Raw genomic sequence first — 25,115 nt, forward strand, 5'->3', positions numbered from 1 at the left:
ACCACGGAGTATTGCTCCCTATACACACCACATGGTATTGCCCCCCATACACACCACCGGGTATTGCCCCCCATACACACCACAGGGTATTGCCCTCCATACACACCACAGGGTATTTCCCCCCACACACACCACAGGGTATTGCCCCCCATACACACCATGGGGTATTGCTCCCATACACACCACGGGGTATTGCTCCCCATACACACCATGGGGTATTGCCCCCATACACACCATGGGGTATTGCCCTCCATACACACCATGGGGTATTGCCCCCCCACACACACCACAGGGTATTGCCCCCATACACACCACAGGGTATTGCCCCCCATACACACCATGGGGTATTGCCCCCATACACACCACAGGGTATTGCCCCAAATACACACCACGGGGTATTGCCCCTATACACACCACAGGGTATTGCTCAAACAATTTCACTAATATACATAGCAGGCACACTCACTAGCAGGCACACACACACATGCAAGCAAGCACACTCACTAGCAGGCGCACACACACACAGCTTAATGTAGTGGTTCTAGTGACAGACACTCAGACGGTCACTAGAGGCGCTTCCTGTGTCAGTGCGGATTGGCTGAGATCATTAAGCTTGAAGATCTCAGTCATAGAGGCAGAGACCAGCACGACGTTGGAAAAAAAAAAAAAGGTGAGTAAAATACTATTTTTAAAAACACACACAGACACCACGACTGACACACACACACCATGACAGACATAAACACACCATGACAGACACACCATGACACAGACCATGACACAGACACACACACACACCATGACAGACACACACACCATGATACAGACACACCGTGGCACAGACACACACCATGACACAGACAGACACACACACACACACCATGACACAGACAGACACACACACACACACACAGCATGACACAGACAGACAGACACACACAGCATGACACAGCCACACACACACACACACACCATGACAGACAGACACACACAGCATGACACAGACGCACAGCATGACACAGACAGACAGACACACACACACACACCATGACACAGACAGACAGACACACACACACACACACACACCATGACAGACAGACACACACAGCATGACACAGACACACACACACACTCCCACTGACATACATACTTGTTGCTACCTGTGTGGGTGGGCAGACTGATAGGTGTGCTGGCGCCCGCAGGGAGAACTTGAATGGCGGCCGCAGGGGAAGCTCTTCTGGCGGCTGCTGGGGGAGCTGGCTGTTCTGTCTCTGCTCCCCCGCCCTCGCGCGCAGCTTAATGAGACCGGGCCGGAATATGACGTCATATTCCGGCCCCGGTCTCTTTCTAGCGCGCGATGGCGGGGAGCAGAGACAGAACAGCCATCTCCCCCAGCTTCCGCCAGAAGAGCTTCCCCTGCGGCCGCCATTCAAGTTCTCCTTGTGGCCGCAGGTCACCGAAATGTCTCCCCGGCCCCAGGTGCTGACGGCCCACCTGGAAATTTCCCGGTATCCCGGTGGGCCAGTCCGGCCCTGGCTGTGAGAGTGTCTCCGCACTCTGAATGCCCAGCGTGTACCATCAGATGTGAGAGTGTCTCCACACTCTGAATGCCCAGCATGTACCACCAGCTGTTAGAGTGTCTCCGCACTCTGAATGTCCAGCATGTACCATCAGCTGTGAGAGTGTCTCCGCTCTCTGAATGTCCAGCATGTACCATCAGCTGTTGACCAATTTAACATCAATGACTTTGTCAAAGTACAGACCTTGTATTTGCAAAGCAAGAAAAATAAATCTCTTGTATAAGAAAAGCCAGGAAATCCTGATTGAGTTATATTTTTAAGTGACACAGAAAAACTACAAATTTAAACCTATTTAGTTTAGAAAAACGTCGCCTGAGAGGGGATATGATAACATTATACAAATATATTCGAGGCCAATACAAACCATTGTGTGGAAATCTATTCACAAACCGGACTTTACATAGGACACGAGGCCATGCGTTTAGACTGGAAGAAAGAAGATTTCGTCTAAGGCAAAGGAAAGGTTTTTTTACTGTAAGAACAATCAGGATGTGGAATTCTCTGCCTGAAGAAGTGGTTTTATCAGAGTCCATACAGATGTTCAAACAGCTACTAGATGCATACTTGCACAAACAGAATATTCAAGGATATTATCTTTCAATGTAGAGTAATAACTGCTTGATCCAAGGATAAATCTGACTGCCAATCTGGGGTCAAGAAGGAATTTTTTTTCCTAGCTTGTTGCAAAATTGTGCTTCAAACTGGGTTTTTTGCCTTCTTTTGGATCAACAGCAAAAAACATATGTGAGGAAGGCTGAACTTGATGGACGCAAGTCTCTTTTCAGCTATGTAACTATGTAACTATAATATGTATTACACCACGCGAGCCAACTAACAAGAAAGAAGAATATACATACATATATGAATAAGTATCAAGCAGAATTATTATTCTATGAGTTCATTTTTATACATCACTCGTAGGACATGGTGTATTAAGCTCTGATGCGTGTAAATATTAAATTGTTACCTGGTAATGGACTGCACTGTCATCCTCCTCCTGGAAGATTTCAGCATCGCAGTCTTTGAGCAGTTGGACCAGTTGGATGGGGTCAGCTTTATCCAGCTCCCGAGTTATAGGATTAGACTTCTCACTGATGGGAAGAGTTTCTTCATATCCGGCTAGCTGCAATATAGTGGGAGTAATTACCAGGCTGGGGGATATCAGCATACCGTGCTCACCATGATTAGAGCTCTCACATTTACTAACAGATAATTATGTGATTAATTGCCGTGATATAGCTGCTTTTGAACTGGGAAACTCTGGTCACTGGTTCGAATCCGGTCAGCCCACCGCACCAGTAACTGTCCTAGAGACACCTAATGATATATCCACCTCCCTCAAATCCTCATAGATTGCAAGCTTCTTTGAGCAAGGCCTTCTTCAACTCTTCCCCATTCTAAAATTATAAAGCGCTCGGAATATGTTAGCGCCGTATAAAGAATAAAAATAGTAATCTGTCTGCTCCACATTTAGAGCTCCAATACCGTTAGAATAGAGAGGGGCTGTGTTTAAATAATGTGCGTTTATTTGGGGCAATAAATATTCTCAAAATAGTATCAGAGTGTAAATATGCTGTCACCATGTAACCTTGTTGGGTGTACTGTTAATATAGATACATGGCTATAACCAGATATCTTTATTAGGAGGACATTGTATCCTATATTTATGTTCTAGTAGAGGCTTGCCCACATGGTAGATCCCCAGATGTTGGAGAACTACAACTCCCATGATGCTTTGCATGCCTTTAGAATGACAAAGCACCATGGAGCTCTAACATGTATAACCCTGGCTCTAACATTGAAAGCAAAAAGAGAGAAGGAACACTGCCTAAGGTATATACAATAAAATATAACTTTTAAGGGTGAACGAGTATCAGATAGTTATTTTAGGCTTAATACGCTCGCAGCACATTAACACTTGTTAATGTTTACCAGACAACACTTTAGGCTAGCTAGTTAGTGGTATTACAAGAGAGGTGCCCCTGAAGGCACAGTTGCACATTAAGGATAGATATATATATACATCTTCGCTCCTTCTTTCTCTCGATATCACTGGCAGCTAGTTCTTTAAACTGACAGGTGCCCCTGAAGGCACAGGAATTTTTCTTATTCTTACTCTCTCTTTTTCTCTATCCATATTGGGGAGGATATTTAACCAACTAACAAAGAGGTGTTTTCTCAGGCATAGAGACCTTTATACCATATACCTGAACTACAGTTTGTATCCAAAGCAACATTGGATAACATTGTTTGTGGTGTTACACCATTGTAGTTAGACAAATAGTAGCAGATCATGTTTTACAAACTGTAGCAGTAAGTAACCTTTACCCTTAGAGCCTGACTAACGTGAATAGAGTATAAATTGTAACATTGCTGCTACACAGCCTGTATTTAGGGCTTGACATTTATTGTATCTTTGTGCTGTCATATGATTGCAGCGCTAAACCTTCGTTCAAAGACAAATTGCAACATGAGTTATTACGTCTCTATTTAGAGCTGACAAGTTGCAACAAAGTATCTTTTTACTACCGATAGTCTCTGTTTAGAGCTGGACAGTTAGGCCCATTGATATATTACTAACAGCGTCTCTATACTTTTTAGACGCAGTTTGTTCCTTTTTAAATCTTACATTTCTGTATATTATCTCTCCTCGTCTTGTTATATTTATATCTAGACGTATGAAGAGTAATTGCATCTAATGATTGTAGGAAATTGGCATTCCGTGAAATCTTTGTTTGTCACATATCAGTTTTCATAACAATCGAATCAAATATCTTGCAGTTAACTTATGTTTATTCAAACATAACAATCCATCTGGTAATAACAAATGTCTTTAACATTCTTTGTCCAATACAGAGAGCAATTTTCTAGATGTTATCCATTTTTGATGTTAAAGGTATTGGCCACGAATTCTAAACTGCAATCAGTTTTATGGGTTTAAAATTCAGTTACAGAGGGGAGTATACATAAGATTGCCTTACTTTAAAATAAGTGGCTATCTTAGAAAAAGGGGAGTTACTTAGCATCATTTGAAATCTATGATTAAAGTCATACGTTATATTTGGCGGCAAGCTATGTAAGACAAAGAACTTCTATATACATGATGTAATGAATAATTGCCTGTAGAAATGTGAGTCTTCAAAGGAATTCAGGCTTTCAAGGCTAGGTCAAAGGTTACTATAAACAAGCCCTTCAACATCACTCTTAAAGTGAACCAGATGTGGTCTCCATTCCTATACAATGAAAGTCTGTAATACTCTATAGGCCAAGGTATGGCTTCTCAATTTCAGTGTTCTTGAAGCAATAAAACTTATAATATTTATATCAACACATTAAATACATTTAAAGTACATAATAATATTTTTCAAGCCCCTCTTTGATGCTTTATTTGAATATAATGCATCATAATTTACTTATACCAATTACTTATGGGATTTTAATGTTGTTCTCTGATATTGGTCTCTAAGTATCAGTTTACAAGGAAAGGCCTTTTAACACAGCCATTTCCAGTTGTCTGTATTGCTTTTTACACTCCAAGAGGGAGAAGCAAGTCATTTTAACCCTTTCATTTCTGAACTCCTAAGAACAACCTTCTTGTTACAATTACTTTTACATTTTTCACTAATTCATTAATTTACCTTGGGCATTGATTTTACCTAACATTAATAATAACGGTATCATAGTTATTATGCTGTGTAATTGTATACAGTTTATATTAACCAGAAAACACAATCGGTTTGATTTAGTCCATGAAATATTGTCCTCTCCAATCGAATCCACAAGCACAGTCTCTTTGAAAGTCCATAATGTCCTTTGAAAGTCCAAACAATTTGTCCTTTTATTTAAAATCATACAGGTTTTTGTCCATGTAAAACAGTATTGGTTCTGTAATGAAAAACAGATGGCAGTTTACTATTCTTATACATTAGTAAATTTCTTATACATTAGTAAATTTCTTATACCTTAGTACATTTCTTTTACATTGATCACTAGACACAAGAATTGATTTATTACACTTTGTACCAATGTTTGCTTTTTAAACCTGTAACACAGTTTGTTCTAATTTTTATTCTTAGACTAACATAAGGACCATAAGGACCTTCCCAACTTGTTTTTCATAGACCTGGTGTTTTAAATGATTTTTACCTTTGCCTTGTAACCTTGCTTAAACATATCTGCATTATTCCCCTGTGTTACTTCTTTATATTTATTTAATTTATTTATATAGCGCCATCAGATTCCGTAGCGCTGTACAACTTTAACACATAGTTTACCATAAGGGACGACATTTGAAGTAGCAAACTTCAATTCTAACAATAGATGTTCCTGTAATACTTTTAACTATTCAGCATGTTCTGCTGTAACTTGGAACAAAAGGTTCATTAGGGAAAGTGATTACATAGTTCTACATGTCACTAACTCATGAGGTGACACTTGAGTTTGGATTTGCAGGAATAGACATTAATACTCCTGGTAAATATGTTAACCAATTACTCTTATCTTAAAGCATTTTTATTTCTATTTTATTTTATTCATTTTAATTTAGAAATTAATTTATATAGAGTACCATGGTCTTTTTGCCAAAGGAACTCTCTGCAATTTTGGTTTCTAGTATTTAGGTCTTGGATTAATTGAACACATATGAGACACTTCTGCAATATATTTATACACTTTTTGTTTTAAATTAGGATGATACAATTTATTTTGCAGGACCTTAAATAGTTGTCCTGTACCCAAATGCCCTGTGTACGATGATTGAATACAATCAGCCCTTGTAATAAGCCACTAGGTACAAATGTTTGTGTTTCATTGTGTTTAACCCTGTACATGCCAGTTTCAGTATCTAGATCCATTCTTTCTATACTGAAAGCTACATCCTTTCATTCTCTATCTGATCTTATAGGGTATTTGTTATTTGTCTTTTACTAACAGTTGCACTCATTACACAGTAGTATTACAACTCCTCAAACAAAGTTTCCTTTGATTCCTGATCTACAAGTCTGTTTCACAACAACAAGTTAAACCCTTTTTTTTCTTTTTCATAATTAAACAGTTCTGCCAGAATACCTGCATGTTTTAAAGCTTTATCCTGAGAATCTACCATTCCTCTTTTCTCCATATTGGGAGGTGAAGTGTTAAAGCTTTAACTACATAACTGCTGTCACTGATTACATTCACTGGGTCATATATTGTTATTTCTAGAACTTTCTTTACAGACTCTAACTCCGCTTTCTGAGCAGACATATGGCCTGGCAGTCTATCTTTGCAATTCTTTTGTTTAATCGTCATATATGTCATAACCTGTGTGATGTGATCCATCAACATAAAATCTCGTCACTCCACATACAAACTAGAAATCCCTTGTATTATTTGCTTCTCAAAAGGAGATCTGGATTATATTTCCATTTCCTTCTGACATCAAATCAGGAATAACATAGCTTTTACTGGTTTCTACCCTGGGTGGTTTATTTTGTAACTGGCTATACACTCCTAACTCAGAACAATTTTGTAACAGTTTTAGATATTTGGGGGGTTTGTAAATGTATCTGTCCAAATCCTGCCATTTGTTGTGTTGCTTCTAAAGCACATCATACAGCCATGAGCTGTTTTACATAGGAAAACATTCCTCTTTCCACTGGATACATAATTTTAGAAAAATATCCCAGCATTCGTAAAGATTCATGCTACCTTTGCATTAAACTGCTATTAATGAAGAGACACCTGCGTAACATTGAACAATATATGGTACTGTTTCAATGGGAGCAGCTAGCACAGGCGATTGTGTGAGAGCATCTTTTAACAGATTTAACTCTTTTCAAATTCCCCTGTCCAGATGATCTTATCTTTTATATTTTAGCATATTTCATAAGGGTTTTGCTATCCCTGTCATATCATATATAAATTCTCTGCTAACATTTATCAAGCCTAAACATTTCTGTAGATGATACACTGTCATTGGCCTTGGCAATTGCTGCAATGCTTTAACCCTTGCTGTACATGGTGTTTTACATTTTGGATCTATATTAACTCCTAGGAAAGTAAATCTTTCCTTCAAGATCTGCACTTTGAATGTGTTCAGTTTTAACCCATTATCTGCCAGTGTTTGACAATTATCACACAGTATCTGCTCATGCTCTTCCCGTGTTACTGTTTGAACTTAACAGATCATCAATATATTGCAAAATCTTATTCCCATACCCCAGGGGTTCCAATACTTGAGCCATTGCTTTATGAAAGTAAGCTGGCGAGGAGTGGAAGCCCTGTAGCAACACCTGGAACAGATATTGATGATTTTTAAAGGTAAAAGCATAGCGATACTAGCTATCTGGATTGAATGGTATAGAAAAGAACACATTGACTATATCCAATACAGAAAGTACTTAACATTAGCATCTATTTGCGCCATGATATCTGATGAGATTTACTTATTCACCACATACGTGTCTACAATTAAACCATAAGTGCCATTGGCTTGATTATTAGCCAAATGGTGACTTACATTTGGAATTACCCACTCTCAACACTCCTTGAGATACCAATGCTTTTATCACCTGATTCACACCTTCTTCTTATTCTTTGGGATCTTATATTGTTTAACTGCAGGGGGTCTAGAACTACAATTACAACTTGCAAATTCACTATCCCACACTCTTGTTTAGACTTAGAGCACACTGTGGGGTATTTAGTTTTAAGATATGGTACAACCTCATCATCTTGTTGTATAGAAGGTGACACTTCACTCTGTTTTACAGTTATATCATGACTAAACTATCTTAAATTATTAGGTTTAACCACTCAACCTGTTTTGCTCTCACCTAAAGCTTGCCATAAAACCAAATTTAATAACTTACATTTTTAAAGGCAAGCGTGTTTTATTAGAGTCATTCCTGCTCCTGTTTCTAATAAAACTCTGTTATTTTTCCCTCTAGTCTTCCATAAATATATGGTCGCCCATCTTCACTTCGTTATCAGCATGATAGATCTGATAATAGCTAGGGGTTTCACATCCCTATTTATTGGTGAGTTTAGGCAGATTTCACTTGCTGAATTTCAATGGCATATAACATCAGTATACACTCTTCACATGAATTTGATATGTGAGGGGGGGTTGGTTGAAGATGTATGCTCTGTTTTTACAGCTGCCACTCTCTGTAGATTCTTATGGTCTGGGAAATTCAATTTTCTTTCCCTTTCACTGGGTAAGTTTTTTCTTCATATTTAGGACAATATCTCCTAACATGACCTTATTGGTTGCAATTATAGCATACCATAGAATTACTCTAATAAAACCCTATAATATCTATCTTGGGGTGTGGCCGAATAGTTTTTAGTACCCTGGTAATTTTGTTAATTTTGTGGTCTTTCCTTAAACCTCACTCTAAAATTACCATATTCAATTAATAACCTCATTTCTCCTTCTACCTTCTTCACTAGACACATTTTTAATAGGGGCCAGTCCTGCTGAAGTATCCCTAGACAAAAGTGTGTCTGTGCAACATTTTAGTTATTCCTGTGTTTTTCCTTTTTAACAATTGCAAGGATTTCATAATTTTCATAGCAGCAACATCTCTTAATCTAGCTCATTTGGTTACCCTGATATTCTAGAGACATATTCACTAACACTCTGCCTATGTTACTCTTTAGACATAGTAAACTGTTTTGTGTCAGTAATCAAATCCCATGCCTTATTCCTTAAATTAGCACAAACATGTATATCATAATTTTTTCCATTTAAATTAATCAAAAATAGAAAATTCAAAACTATTCAAACCAGTTGCACACTGTACAACCATTAGCAATATATTTGGAAACAATCCCTGCAACTAAACTCTGGGCTTTTCACATTCTTTATCCTCCAACACATCAATGAGTTAATTTTTAACCCATTCACTTAATGAGGCTGGCAGCCAGATCAAACGACATCTGGTGGCTACCACATCACTAAATTTTTGTTTATTCATTTCACCTTCAAAAACACTCATATTGTAAAAAGGTCCTCTCTGCTCATCATATTTAGACACATTTTTAATCAATCTGGCTAATCTGAGAGTATCCATCTGACCCTTTTTCTTGCACAATTTCCCAATTTTTCTATATCTTTTCTTCTCTTCTGCCCTTTTCACACAACTTCTACTTCCAAACTAGAATCCAAATCTTTCAGATTTTTCCACAAAATATCTGTAACATTCCCCAGACTAACAATTTTTGCAAATTGTCAAAATTAGTAACAAAGTCTAATCTTGGACATGTAAGAAATTGTTTAAGGGTTCTGTCTAACAGATCAGTCTGATTCTTAAGCATTTCTTTCATTATATTAAAATCTTAATTTCCTTGACATTACTTAATCCTTTCAACAACTGCCGAGAGTCTGAGTTTTTGTTTCAACTAATGTTGCATCCAATGCACTCTCAAAAGAGAGCCATGGGGGGCGATTTCCTTCTTTTAACACTTTTAAGGAAATTTACAGTTTAGCTAGAGGCTAGGTAAATTACTAGACCTTGCAACAACACATATATTTTTCAATTGTTTTTAACAACACATTTCTTTTTTGTTTCGATGTATTACAAACATAACAATTACTGGTCTTTTTAAGTTGACACCATTCCTTTATAGAATCTTTAGTTTCCAGAAAGCCTTTTGCCAGTAATGCAACTTTTTCTTTCCCTTTTAACCACATTGCTTTGCTCATTACCAGTTAATCTGTCTAACCATTTCAATACACAATAGCGTTTTCAGGATTAACTCTTTTACAGACAGATCCTGTTACATTTGACAGCAGTCTTTTGCTGCCAATCCATAATTAACTAAACAGTTAATACAATTTGTTTCAATATACATATGAGCAACTTCTACAGACATGTTAAAGACACATACCCTTGAAGTATTTGATTTCCACAGGTGTGCGCATCATCTGATGGAAGAATACTTTTTGGAATATGTAGTTATTTCTTGAGAATCCTCCGAAATGCCATCTTCGATCTGCAATTCGTCATAACATTTATTTCTTCATAAATAAAGTATGGATAAAAGGATCCAGATTGTCATCTCAATTATTATCGTCAAAATTATAATATATTATCAATATATTATCGTCATATTCTTCCGTCAGTACTGAGCATTTCCACGTTCGAACGATTTTTCCCCTGCGCAACTCTATTTTCGCATAGTAAAACTGAATGTTTAAATAAAGGATTTTTGGGATGCCATCCTGCTGTATCAGTCAATTGTGTTTCTCCTGTTTCAAGCCGGGTACTAAAGCTTTTTTCTTCAGGGAACAATTTCAACTTTTCTTCAGTGATTTTCTTATCTTCTTCTAGTAATCTTCTTGTAGCTTGTAGCAGTCATAATTCAGGCTTAATTCAAAAGTTTGCTGTTGGTGCCCGCATTCTCCACCATTAAATGTAGGAAATTGGCATTCCGTGAAATCTTTGTTTGTCACATATCAGTTTTCATAACAATCGAATCAAATATCTTGCAGTTAACTTATGTTTATTCAAACATAACAATCCATCTGGTAATAACAAATGTCTTTAACATTCTTTGTCCAATACAGAGAGCAATTTTCTAGATGTTATCCATTTTTGATGTTAAAGGTATTGGCCACGAATTCTAAACTGCAATCAGTTTTATGGGTTTAAAATTCAGTTACAGAGGGGAGTATACATAAGATTGCCTTACTTTAAAATAAGTGGCTATCTTAGAAAAAGGGGAGTTACTTAGCATCATTTGAAATCTATGATTAAAGTCATACGTTATATTTGGCGGCAAGCTATGTAAGACAAAGAACTTCTATATACATGATGTAATGAATAATTGCCTGTAGAAATGTGAGTCTTCAAAGGAATTCAGGCTTTCAAGGCTAGGTCAAAGGTTACTATAAACAAGCCCTTCAACATCACTCTTAAAGTGAACCAGATGTGGTCTCCATTCCTATACAATGAAAGTCTGTAATACTCTATAGGCCAAGGTATGGCTTCTCAATTTCAGTGTTCTTGAAGCAATAAAACTTATAATATTTATATCAACACATTAAATACATTTAAAGTACATAATAATATTTTTCAATGATCACCTTGTATCTCGTTCACCATTAAAAGTTATATTTTATTGTATATACCTTAGGCAGTGTTCCTTCTCTCTTTTTGCTTTCAATAATATTTACTTAGGGTTAACCCCTTCCCTGCCTTTATACTTATTTCTATACCAGGCTTTCACCTTGTTAAACTGGCTCTAACATGTATCCATAGAACCTTCCTCCATGGCTGCTGTGCCACATATAATGGGAAGCTTTGAAGGCTAATGGACAATGGACATCAGATGCTAAAAGCTACACCGACAGCGGTTATCTAGAAAAGGGTTTGCCTTCACTTCTTAGACATTTTTGGCATCTTTTCTTTTGCATCTATTTAATACTTAAATTGTACCAAAGTGTTCCTTACAGCACCGCCGTCACTTTATATTCCTGATCATTTTGGTTCTCGGCTTTCAATGTGTAAGAAAGAGATGGTAAGTGGTGGGTTTCTGAGATCACAAGCAGCTTTTGTGGTCTCTCAGGAATAAAAAAAAAAGCCTTCAAATAGTTAAAGCGCCTGTTTTTCCATCAGTGATTTTTCTGATTTGTTTTTACTTTGTTAATGTGATAAATATTAACCTCATCAGAAAAGGAGCAAACTATCCAACAAAGAATAAGAGGTTGCAGAACAATAGATTATTTTGTTGCATTAAAGGGTGCAGGAATAGCGTTATACGTATGAAAATGGCGCCGACATGGCGGAGAATGTAACAATTTATATACATGGCCCCCGCGGTCTGTGCTGTGTGAGATCCAGTGAGATCCTGGCTATGAACGCTCAGGGTTCGTGGGAGAGGGGTCTAGCTCCATCTATCACCGTTGTGTAAATTCACGCTATATATTTCCAATTCTAGATCAGCTTCTTACCTCCCATTTGCCGGGATCCGGAGTCTCGATGACGTGTTTGTATTTCCTGGTTCCTCTCATGGTCGGAATATCTGTGAAAGAAATCGAAGAGTTAATTCTGGTACCTGGACTGAGAGAGCATCATGGCCTCCCGACCAATGAAACGGTAGAGAAGCCTCCTAGCAGTGACGACATTTAGACGTGTATACATTTTCTTCCTAGTGTTTGACATTTACTGGTTTGTTGCCTAAAGCTCCCGGTTTAGTAAATTACCCTATCAGTGTGAATTCTTATACGTTTTAACTCAGCTTGTTAGCCAGGCCCCTCTCCCTGGGTCCAGCTAAGAGGGACACGTAATTAATGACCTAGGAAAGGGTGAGAGTCGGGAGAATGCTTTAAAAAGCCAGTCTTCTTCTATAACTTGTTACCTCTTTTAAGATATTATCACAGAAACAGAAAAACTAACTCCCATTAAAGGGACACTATAGTCTCCAAAAACAATTTATCTTAATGAATCAGTTTTGGTGTATATATCATGCCCCTGCAGTCTCAATGCTTAATTTTCTGCCATTTAGGAGTTAAATCACTTTGTTTATGCAGCCCTAGTCACACTTCCCCTGGCTGTGACTGACACAACTTGTATGAAAACAAAAGGGTTTTTATTTTCAATCAGATGTAACTTACTTTAGAGGTTTTTATCTCCTGTTCTGTGAATTAAACTTTAATCATACACAGGAGGTCCTTGCAGGGTCTAGCAAGCTATTAACAGAGCAGGAGATAAGAAATTCTAAATGAAACAGAATTAGCAATAAAGGAGTGTAAACATTAGATGACTCTTTACAGTAAGTGTTTAGTAAGACTGTGTAAGTCACATGCAGAGAGGTGTGCCTAGAGCTGCAGTAAACAAAGTGATATAACTCATAAATGGCAGATAATTAAGCAGTGAGACTGCAGGAGAAGTGACATATACACTGTGGCGGAACCAGCCCCGCCACTTGTGCCTGCAGAGGACTGCTTGCCAGCCTCTTGCCCTGCGACTATGGCCCTGGGATGTATTTCTCTGCCTGTGATAATTATATTACCCATTGTGTTCAGTAATCATATCACAGGCAGAGGGCAGGATTTTGTGTGGGAGTGTCTGTGTGTATTGTACGGATTGATTGGTTGTATTTAAAAACCCTGTGGGCAGTACTATGTTTGTGGATTGTGAATAGTGATGTACCGAACTGTCCGCCGGCGGACAGTTCCCGGCGAAATTAGCTTGTTCGCGTTCGCCGCGGCGGGCGGACACATGCGCAGTTCGATCCGCCCCCTATTCGTCATCATTGGGCAAACTTTGACCCTGTGCCTCTCGGTCAGCAGACACATTCCAGCCAATCAGCAGCACTCCCTCCCTTCCACACCCTCCAACCTCCCTCCCAGCATCCATTTTCGATTCATTCGGAAGATGCATGCTTAGTGAGAGGAGGGAAAGTTAAGCTGCTGCTGATTAGAAAGGGAAATTGATAGCTAGGCTTGGGTATTCAATGTCCACTACAATCCTGAAGGACTCATCTGATCTCTGCTGTAAGGACAGCACCCCAAAAAGCCCTTTTTAGGGCTATAACATCAGGCTGCTTTTTTTTTTTTTTTTTCCTGTGTAATGTAATTGCAGGTGCCTGCCTGCCAGCTTCTGTGTGAGGTTCACATTGGATACTGTGCCTACTTGCCCAGTGCCACCACTCATATCTGTTTTAACAATAGGTTAAGCTTTACATTTAAAATAAATATTTTTTTTTCACTGTAATAGAAAAGGAGTTAGTTGTCTGCAAGCGTCTGGGTATCAGGCCTACTTCAGCGTGTGCTCTGCAGACCTGTGCCAGCGTGCTTTGACAGTTGCCACTCATATCTGGTGTCTCTCTAGCATGCTTTTACAACCAAAATTTTGTTTCCACTGTAATAGAAGAGCAGTTGCCTGCCTGCCAGCTTCTGTGTGAGGTTCACATTGGATACTGTGCCCACTTGCCCAGTGCCACCACTCATATCTGTTTTAACAATTGGTTAAGCTTTACATTTAAAATAAATATTTTTTTTTCACTGTAATAGAAGAGCAGTTAGTTGTCTGCAAGCGTCTGGGTGTCAGGCCTACTTCAGCGTGTGCTCTGCAGACCTGTGCCAGCGTGCTTTGACAGTTGCCAATCATATCTGGTGTCTCTTTAGCGTGCTTTTACAAAGAAAAAAGGTTTCCAGTGTAAGCTAATAGCAGACAGTCAGTGTCCTTAAAGCGGCTCTGTCAAGCCTTCCTTCAGTGTGTGCCCTGCACAACCCTGCCAGCGTACTTTGACAGTTGCCACTCATATCTGGTGTCTCTCTAGCGTGCTTTTACAACCAAAATTTTGTTTCCACTGTAATAGAAGAGCAGTTGCCTGCCTGCCAGCTTCTGTGTGAGGTTCACATTGGATACTGTGCCTACTTGCCCAGTGCCACCACTCATATCTGTTTTAACAATTGGTTAAGCTTTACATTTAAAATATTTTTTTTTTTTTCACTGTAATAGAAGAGCAGTTAGTTGTCTGCAAGCGTCTGGGTATCAGGCCTACTTCAGCGTGTGCTCTGCAGACCTGTGCCAGCGTGCTTTGACAGTTGCCACTCATATCTGGTGTCTCTCTAGCGTGCTTTTACAACCAAAATTTTGTTTCCACTGTAATAGAAGAGCAGATGCCTGCCTGCCAGCTTCTGTGTGAGGTTCACATTGGATACTGTGCCCACTTGCCCAGTGCCACCACTCATATCTGTTTTAACAATTGGTTAAGCTTTACATTTAAAATAAATATTTTTTTTCACTGTAATAGAAGAGCAGTTAGTTGTCTGCAAGCGTCTGGGTATCAGGCCTACTTCAGCGTGTGCTCTGCAGACCTGTGCCAGCGTGCTTTGACAATTGCAAATCATATCTGGTGTCTCTTTAGCGTGCTTTTACAAAGAAAATAGGTTTCCAGTGTAAACTAATAGCAGACAGTCAGTGTCCTTCAAGCGGCTCTGTCAGGCCTTCCTTCAGCGTGTGCCCTGCACAACCCTGCCAGCGTACTTTGACAGTTGCCACTCATATCTGGTGTCTCTATAGCGTGCTTTTACAACCAAAATTTTGTTTCCACTGTAATAGAAGAGCAGTTGCCTGCCTGCCAGCTTCTGTGTGAGGTTCACATTGGATACTGTGCCTACTTGCCCAGTGCCACCACTCATATCTGTTTTAACAATTGGTTAAGCTTTACATTTAAAATAATTTTTTTTTTTCACTGTAATAGAAGAGCAGTTAGTTGTCTGCAAGCGTCTGGGTATCAGGCCTACTTCAGCGTGGGCTCTGCAGACCTGTGCCAGCGTGCTTTGACAGTTGCCACTCATATCTGGTGTCTCTCTAGCGTGCTTTTACAACCAAAATTTTGTTTCCACTGTAATAGAAGAGCAGTTGCCTGCCTGCCAGCTTCTGTGTGAGGTTCACATTGGATACTGTGCCTACTTGCCCAGTGCCACCACTCATATCTGTTTTAACAATTGGTTAAGCTTTACATTTAAAATAAATATTTTTTTTTCACTGTAATAGAAGAGCAGTTAGTTGTCTGCAAGCGTCTGGGTATCAGGCCTACTTCAGCGTGTGCTCTGCAGACCTGTGCCAGCGTGCTTTGACAGTTGCCAATCATATCTGGTGTCACTTTAGCGTGCTTTTACAAAGAAAAAAGGTTTCCAGTGTAAGCTAATAGCAGACAGTCAGTGTCCTTCAAGCGGCTCTGTCAGGCCTTCCTTCAGCGTGTGCCCTGCACAACCCTGCCAGCGTACTTTGACAGTTGCCACTCATATCTGGTGTCTCTATAGCGTGCTTTTACAACCAAAATTTTGTTTCCACTGTAATAGAAGAGCAGTTGCCTGCCTGCCAGCTTCTGTGTGAGGTTCACATTGGATACTGTGCCTACTTGCCCAGTGCCACCACTCATATCTGTTTTAACAATTGGTTAAGCTTTACATTTAAAATAATTTTTTTTTTTCACTGTAATAGAAGAGCAGTTAGTTGTCTGCAGGCGTCTGGGTATCAGGCCTACTTCAGCGTGTGCTCTGCAGACCTGTGCCAGCGTGCTTTGACAGTTGCCACTCATATCTGGTGTCTCTCTAGCGTGCTTTTACAACCAAAATTGCTTTCCACTGTAATAGAAGAGCAGATGCCTGCCTGCCAGCTTCTGTGTGAGGTTCACATTGGATACTGTGCCCACTTGCCCAGTGCCACCACTCATATCTGTTTTAACAATTGGTTAAGCTTTACATTTAAAATAAATATTTTTTTTCACTGTAATAGAAGAGCAGTTAGTTGTCTGCAAGCGTCTGGGTATCAGGCCTACTTCAGCGTGTGCTCTGCAGACCTGTGCCAGCGTGCTTTGACAGTTGCCAATCATATCTGGTGTCTCTTTAGCGTGCTTTTACAAAGAAAAAAGGTTTCCAGTGTAAGCTAATAGCAGACAGTCAGTGTCCTTCAAGCGGCTCTGTCAGGCCTTCCTTCAGCGTGTGCCCTGCACAACCCTGCCAGCGTACTTTGACAGTTGCCACTCATATCTGGTGTCTCTATAGCGTGCTTTTACAACCAAAATTTAGTTTCCACTGTAATAGAAGAGCAGTTGCCTGCCTGCCAGCTTCTGTGTGAGGTTCACATTGGATACTGTGCCTACTTGCCCAGTGCCACCACTCAAATCTGTTTTAACAATTGGTTAAGCTTTACATTTAAAATAAATATTTTTTTTTCACTGTAATAGAAGAGCAGTTAGTTGTCTGCAAGCGTCTGGGTATCAGGCCTACTTCAGCGTGTGCTCTGCAGACCTGTGCCAGCGTTCTTTGACAGTTGCCACTCATATCTGGTGTCTCCCTAGCGTGCTTTTACAACAAAAATTTTGTTTCCACTGTAATAGAAGAGCAGTTGCCTGCCTGCCAGCTTCTGTGTGAGGTTCACATTGGATACTGTGCCTACTTGCCCAGTGCCACCACTCATATCTGTTTTAACAATTGGTTAAGCTTTACATTTAAAATAAATATTTTTTTTTCACTGTAATAGAAGAGCAGTTAGTTGTCTGCAAGCGTCTGGGTATCAGGCCTACTTCAGCGTGTGCTCTGCAGACCTGTGCCAGCGTGCTTTGACAGTTGCCACTCATATCTGGTGTCTCTCTAGCGTGCTTTTACAACCAAAATGTTGTTTCCACTGTAATAGAAGAGCAGTTTCCTGCCTGCCAGCTTCTGTGTGAGGTTCACATTGGATACTGTGCCTACTTGCCCAGTGCCACCACTCATATCTGTTTTAACAATTGGTTAAGCTTTACATTTAAAATAAATATTTTTTTTTCACTGTAATAGAAGAGCAGTTAGTTGTCTGCAAGCGTCTGGGTATCAGGCCTACTTCAGCGTGTGCTCTGCAGACCTGTGCCAGCGTGCTTTGACAGTTGCCACTCATATCTGGTGTCTCTCTAGCGTGCTTTTACAACCAAAATTTTGTTTCCACTGTAATAGAAGAGCAGTTGCCTGCCTGCCAGCTTCTGTGTGAGGTTCACATTGGATACTGTGCCTACTTGCCCAGTGCCACCACTCATATCTGTTTTAACAATTGGTTAAGCTTTACATTTAAAATAAATATTTTTTTTTCACTGTAATAGAAGAGCAGTTAGTTGTCTGCAAGCGTCTGGGTATCAGGCCTACTTCAGCGTGTGCTCTGCAGACCTGTGCCAGCGTTCTTTGACAGTTGCCACTCATATCTGGTGTCTCCCTAGCGTGCTTTTACAACCAACATTTTGTTTCCACTGTAATAGAAGAGCAGTTGCCTGCCTGCCAGCTTCTGTGTGAGGTTCACATTGGATACTGTGCCTACTTGCCCAGTGCCACCACTCATATCTGTTTTAACAATTGGTTAAGCTTTACATTTAAAATAAATATTTTTTTTTCACTGTAATAGAAGAGCAGTTAGTTGTCTGCAAGCGTCTGGGTATCAGGCCTACTTCAGCGTGTGCTCTGCAGACCTGTGCCAGCGTGCTTTGACAGTTGCCACTCATATCTGGTGTCTCTCTAGCGTGCTTTTACAACCAAAATGTTGTTTCCACTGTAATAGAAGAGCAGTTGCCTGCCTGCCAGCTTCTGTGTGAGGTTCACATTGGATACTGTGCCTACTTGCCCAGTGCCACCACTCATATCTGTTTTAACAATTGGTTAAGCTTTACATTTAAAATAAATATTTTTTTTTCACTGTAATAGAAGAGCAGTTAGTTGTCTGCAAGCGTCTGGGTATCAGGCCTACTTCAGCGTGTGCTCTGCAGACCTGTGCCAGCGTGCTTTGACAGTTGCCACTCATATCTGGTGTCTCTCTAGCGTGCTTTTACAACCAAAATTTTGTTTCCACTGTAATAGAAGAGCAGTTGCCTGCCTGCCAGCTTCTGTGTGAGGTTCACATTGGATACTGTGCCTACTTGCCCAGTGCCACCACTCATATCTGTTTTAACAATTGGTTAAGCTTTACATTTAAAATAAATATTTTTTTTTCACTGTAATAGAAGAGCAGTTAGTTGTCTGCAAGCGTCTGGGTATCAGGCCTACTTCAGCGTGTGCTCTGCAGACCTGTGCCAGCGTACTTTGACAGTTGCCACTCATATCTGGTGTCTCTCTAGCGTGCTTTTACAACCAAAATTTAGTTTCCACTGTAATAGAAGAGCAGTTGCCTGCCTGCCAGCTTCTGTGTGAGGTTCACATTGGATACTGTGCCTACTTGCCCAGTGCCACCACTCATATCTGTTTAAACAATTGGTTAAGCTTTACATTTAAAATAATTTTTTTTTTTTCACTGTAATAGAAGAGCAGTTAGTTGTCTGCAAGCGTCTGGGTATCAGGCCTACTTCAGCGTGTGCTCTGCAGACCTGTGCCAGCGTGCTTTGACAGTTGCCACTCATATCTGGTGTCTCTCTAGCGTGCTTTTACAACCAAAATTTTGTTTCCACTGTAATAGAAGAGCAGATGCCTGCCTGCCAGCTTCTGTGTGAGGTTCACATTGGATACTGTGCCCACTTGCCCAGTGCCACCACTCATATCTGTTTTAACAATTGGTTAAGCTTTACATTTAAAATAAATATTTTTTTTTCACTGTAATAGAAGAGCAGTTAGTTGTCTGCAAGCGTCTGGGTATCAGGCCTACTTCAGCGTGTGCTCTGCAGACCTGTGCCAGCGTGCTTTGACAGTTGCCACTCATATCTGGTGTCTCTCTAGCGTGCTTTTACAACACAAATTTTGTTTCCACTGTAATAGAAGAGCAGTTGCCTGCCTGCCAGCTTCTGTGTGAGGTTCACATTGGATACTGTGCCTACTTGCCCAGTGCCACCACTCATATCTGTTTTAACAATTGGTTAAGCTTTACATTTAAAATAAATATATTTTTTTCACTGTAATAGAAGAGCAGTTAGTTGTCTGCAAGCGTCTGGGTATCAGGCCTACTTCAGCGTGTGCTCTGCAGACCTGTGCCAGCGTGCTTTGACAGTTGCCACTCATATCTGGTGTCTCTCTAGCGTGCTTTTACAACAAAAATTTTGTTTCCACTGTAATAGAAGAGCAGTTGCCTGCCTGCCAGCTTCTGTGTGAGGTTCACATTGGATACTGTGCCTACTTGCCCAGTGCCACCACTCATATCTGTTTTAACAATTGGTTAAGCTTTACATTTAAAATAAATATTTTTTTTTCACTGTAATAGAAGAGCAGTTAGTTGTCTGCAAGCGTCTGGGTATCAGGCCTACTTCAGCGTGTGCTCTGCAGACCTGTGCCAGCGTGCTTTGACAGTTGCCACTCATATCTGGTGTCTCTCTAGCGTGCTTTTACAACCAAAATGTTGTTTCCACTGTAATAGAAGAGCAGTTTCCTGCCTGCCAGCTTCTGTGTGAGGTTCACATTGGATACTGTGCCTACTTGCCCAGTGCCACCACTCATATCTGTTTTAACAATTGGTTAAGCTTTACATTTAAAATAAATATTTTTTTTTCACTGTAATAGAAGAGCAGTTAGTTGTCTGCAAGCGTCTGGGTATCAGGCCTACTTCAGCGTGTGCTCTGCAGACCTGTGCCAGCGTGCTTTGACAGTTGCCACTCATATCTGGTGTCTCTCTAGCGTGCTTTTACAACCAAAATTTTGTTTCCACTGTAATAGAAGAGCAGTTGCCTGCCTGCCAGCTTCTGTGTGAGGTTCACATTGGATACTGTGCCTACTTGCCCAGTGCCACCACTCATATCTGTTTTAACAATTGGTTAAGCTTTACATTTAAAATAAATATTTTTTTTTCACTGTAATAGAAGAGCAGTTAGTTGTCTGCAAGCGTCTGGGTATCAGGCCTACTTCAGCGTGTGCTCTGCAGACCTGTGCCAGCGTGCTTTGACAGTTGCCACTTATATCTGGTGTCTCTCTAGCGTGCTTTTACAACCAAAATTTTGTTTCCACTGTAATAGAAGAGCAGTTGCCTGCCTGCCAGCTTCTGTGTGAGGTTCACATTGGATACTGTGCCTACTTGCCCAGTGCCACCACTCATATCTGTTTTAACAATTGGTTAAGCTTTACATTTAAAATAAATATTTTTTTTTCACTGTAATAGAAGAGCAGTTAGTTGTCTGCAAGCGTCTGGGTGTCAGGCCTACTTCAGCGTGTGCTCTGCAGACCTGTTCCAGCGTGCTTTGACAGTTGCCAAACATATTTGGTGTCTCTATAGCGTGCTTTTAAAACCAAAATTTGTTTTTCACTGTTATAGATTGAATAGCAGTAACTTGTCTTCAAGCGGGTGTCTCAGGCCTACAGTGTGTGCTCTGCAGAACTGTTACAGTTCACATTGCCAATCATATCTGGTGTCTCTATAGCGTGCTTTTAAAACCAAAATTTGTTTTCACTGTTATAGATTGAATAGCAGTTACTTGTCTTCAAGCGGGTGTCTCAGGCCTACAGTGTGTGCTCTGCAGAACTGTTACAGTTCACATTGCCAATCATATCTGGTCTCACAGTAGCTTGCACGCATAGTACAAGTACTTTGTGCATAAGTACACAGGCTTACAGGACGTCCTGAAGCAGGCCAGGAAGGTGTGTGGCCATTTCAGGCGTTCCTACACGGCCATGGCTCACTTTGCCGATATCCAGCGGCGAAACAACATGCCAGTGAGGCGCTTGATTTGCGACAGCCCTACACGTTGGAATTCAACACTCCTAATGTTCGACCGCCTGCTCCAACAAGAAAAAGCTGTTAATGAATATTTGTATGACCGGGGTGCTAGGACAGCCTCTGGGGAGCTGGGATTTTTTTGCCACGTTACTGGACGCTCATGCTAATGCCTGTAGGCTCATGCGTCCTTTTGAGGAGGTGACAAACCTAGTCAGTCGCAGTTGTGTGTGTGCGTGTGTATGGCTGTCTGCCTGTGTGTGTGTGTGTGTGTGTGTGTGACAGGGTGAAGATTTCTTGCACATGGGTGTGACAGGGTGAAGATTTCTTGCACAGGGCACCCAAAGGCCTAAGGCTGGCCCTGCGCATGGGTCAGTGGCTCTGCACCAGACTTCCCTCCAATTGATCAAAGTTAAAGGATTTCAAGTGGACTGATTACAATTACAGGGCCTCTAAAGAGTCCTGTATTGTTATTTGTCGTCACTACCTTCCCGCGTTGGGAGTGGGTCATTTGCGCCCCTGCTGCCTTCCTTGCATGTGGTAGCTGTTTGTCAGGGATTTGTCAATCCATATCTGCCAAGTGACCCTATGTAGGGGTAACAGTCCCTATTCTGCTCTGTGTCAGTGTGTATCATGGTCTCTGTGGACAGGGAACAGTCTCTATTCTGCTCTGTGTCAGTGTGTATCAGGGGTTTTGAGGACAGGTGTCAATCCATATCTGCCAAGTGACCCTATGTAGGAGGAACAGTCCCTATTCTGCTATGTGTCAGTGTGTATCAGGGGTTTTGAGGACAGGTGTCAATCCATATCTGCCAAGTGACCCTATGTAGGGGGAACAGTCTCTATTCTGCTCTGTGTCAGTGTGTATCCGGGATCATTAGGATAGGTGTCAATCCATATCTGCCAAGTGACCCTATGTAGGGGTAACAGTCCCTATTCTGCTCTGTGTCAGTGTGTATCAGGGGTTTTGAGGACAGGTGTCAATCCATATCTGCCAAGTGACCCTATGTAGGGGGAACAGTCTCTATTCTGCTCTGTGTCAGTGTGTATCAGGGATCATTAGGATAGGTGTCAATCCATATCTGCCAAGTGACCCTATGTAGGGGGAACAGTCCCTATTCTGCTCTGTGTCAGTGTGTATCAGGGGTTTTGAGGACAGGTGTCAATCCATATCTGCCAGTGACCCTATGTAGGGGGAACAGTCTCTATTCTGCTCTGTGTCAGTGTGTATCAGGGCTGGGCTTTGAGGACAGGTGTCAATGTTAGGTGATTTCTGCCCTTTATGGATTAAAAGCAGACTCTGCATCAACTGTGCAATTTTCCATGGGAGTTTTGCCATGGATCCCCCTCTGGCATGCCACAGTCCAGGTGTTAGTCCCCTTGAAACAACTTTTCCATCACTATTGTGGCCAGAAAGAGTCCCTGTTGTTTTTAAAATTCGCCTGCCCATTGAAGTCAATGGCGGTTCGCGCGGTTCGCGGTTCGCGAACATTTGCGGAAGTTCGCGTTCGCCGTTCACGAACCGAAAATTTCGGGTTCGCGACAACACTAATTGTGAATAAAAGAGGCTGTATGTGCCAGTACAGTCAGTTCTGCTTGACCTCAAAATTAAGTGTCATCTCGTTATTGGGGGAATTGGATTGCATGCTGGTTGGCAGGAGTGTAAGCTGATTGTATGCTTTGCCTGTTCAGCTGTTTACAGCATTCATATGCTTGAGAGCATTTGTATGCTGCTCCGGTTCGGTGGTTATGGTGTCTGCTGCAGTGCTTGGAGTCCTCAGGAAGCGCTAGGAGCATCCTTCAATGGAGGTACCCAGTCGGGGTGCCCGTCGATCCGTTACATACACCAAAACTGCTTCATTAAGCTAAACTTGTTCTGTTGACCATAGTGTGTCTTTAAACTTTCAAAATATACTTAGAGGGACACTCCAGACACAACACAACTTTAATGCATCTCATAGCTTTATGCCTGGATGCATGCTGTTTATTTTTACATGTTCTAATATATAATGTTTGCATCTTTCTGCAGTATACCCCTGCCTTTGCCCTGTACTTACAGAATAGTCAGCCAAATATGCTCATTGCACAAATCCCACCGCTGACTCCTTTCATGCAGTCACAGTGTATGTATGCGGTATAGAATGGGCAGCCAAATATGCTCATTGCACAAATCCCACCGCTGACTCCTTTCATGCAGTCACAGTGTATGTATGCGGTATAGAATGGGCAGCCAAATATGCTCATTGCACAAATCCCACCGCTGACTCCTTTCATGCAGTCACAGTGTATGTATGCGGTATAGAATGGTCAGCCAAATATGCTCATTGCACAAATCCCACCGCTGACTCCTTCCATGCAGTCACAGTGTATGTATGCCGTATAGAATGGGCAGCCAAATATGCTCATTGCACAAATCCCACCGCTGACTTCTTTCACGCAGTCACAGAGTATGTATGCCGTATAGAATGGTCAGCCAAATATGCTCATTGCAAAAATCCCACCGCTGACTCCTTTCACGCAGTCACAGTGTATGTATGCGGTATAGAATGGTCAGCCCAATATGCTCATTGCACAAATCCCACCGCTGACTCCTTTCATGCAGTCACAGTGTATGTATGCGGTATAGAATGGGCAGCCAAATATGCTCATTGCACAAATCCCACCGCTGACTCCTTCCATGCAGTCACAGTGTATGTATGCTGTATAGAATGGGCAGCCAAATATGCTCATTGCACAAATCCCACCGCTGACACCTTTCATGCAGTCACAGTGTATGTATGCGGTATAGAATGGTCAGCCAAATATGCTCATTGCACAAATCCCACCGCTGACTTCTTTCACGCAGTCACAGTGTATGTATGCCGTATAGAATGGTCAGCCAAATATGCTCATTGCCCAAATCCCACCGCTGATCTGATACAAAACAGATACAGAACATGCATGTGCAACATTGAATATATCTCTTCTATGGATACGAGCAAATGTCTCTCCCAGGAACAATTACTAGATTAATTTGATCTAAAAATGTGATTTAAAAAAACACTAACAAGAATTAGAAACCCACATACAGAGCTTTCCTAGAAACACACTGTTCTCTCTATAATTATCCCAGTGATCTTATCTCCCTGTTATTCCCAGAATAGACAGATAACAGAGCTTTGGTTTTATTCCATTTTATTCCCCGAATTAGGTTCTGTGTGCTGGCTGGACCATCCGTGTTTAAAGTGACCATATTAAAGTTACTGTCCCCAATTCAATGTATGACATGGTTTAGAAATTTGTCACTCCTTTACATGGTACATGATGAGACTGAAAACTGACATGACTAGCCATCATTAGATGCCAGTAACCAGTCTTTAGACTTCATGGGCAAAGCTCTCAGCACTCCTTCCTGCCTTAATGTCACTGTGTTTGCCAGAAAGTAAATACAATTTAACTTTTCAAA

At 40.9% G+C, this 25,115-nt stretch overlaps 1 protein-coding gene across 1 annotated transcript in view; it reads right to left on the reverse strand.

The window, feature by feature from the left end:
* LOC134585308 (glucokinase regulatory protein-like) overlaps positions 1-25,115 on the reverse strand; it is a 152,228-nt gene that overhangs the window by 61,958 nt on the left and 65,155 nt on the right. The window contains exons 2-3 of the mRNA XM_063440729.1: positions 12,520-12,590; positions 2,548-2,703 (exon numbers count right to left, since the gene is read on the reverse strand). Of these exons, the coding sequence (XP_063296799.1) occupies positions 2,548-2,703; positions 12,520-12,579 (216 nt within the window). The 5' untranslated portion in view covers positions 12,580-12,590. The remainder of the gene's footprint in view (positions 1-2,547; positions 2,704-12,519; positions 12,591-25,115) is intronic.

Source organism: Pelobates fuscus, unplaced genomic scaffold (assembly GCF_036172605.1).
Source record: "Pelobates fuscus isolate aPelFus1 unplaced genomic scaffold, aPelFus1.pri H_2, whole genome shotgun sequence".
Taxonomy (NCBI): Eukaryota; Metazoa; Chordata; class Amphibia; order Anura; family Pelobatidae; genus Pelobates; species Pelobates fuscus.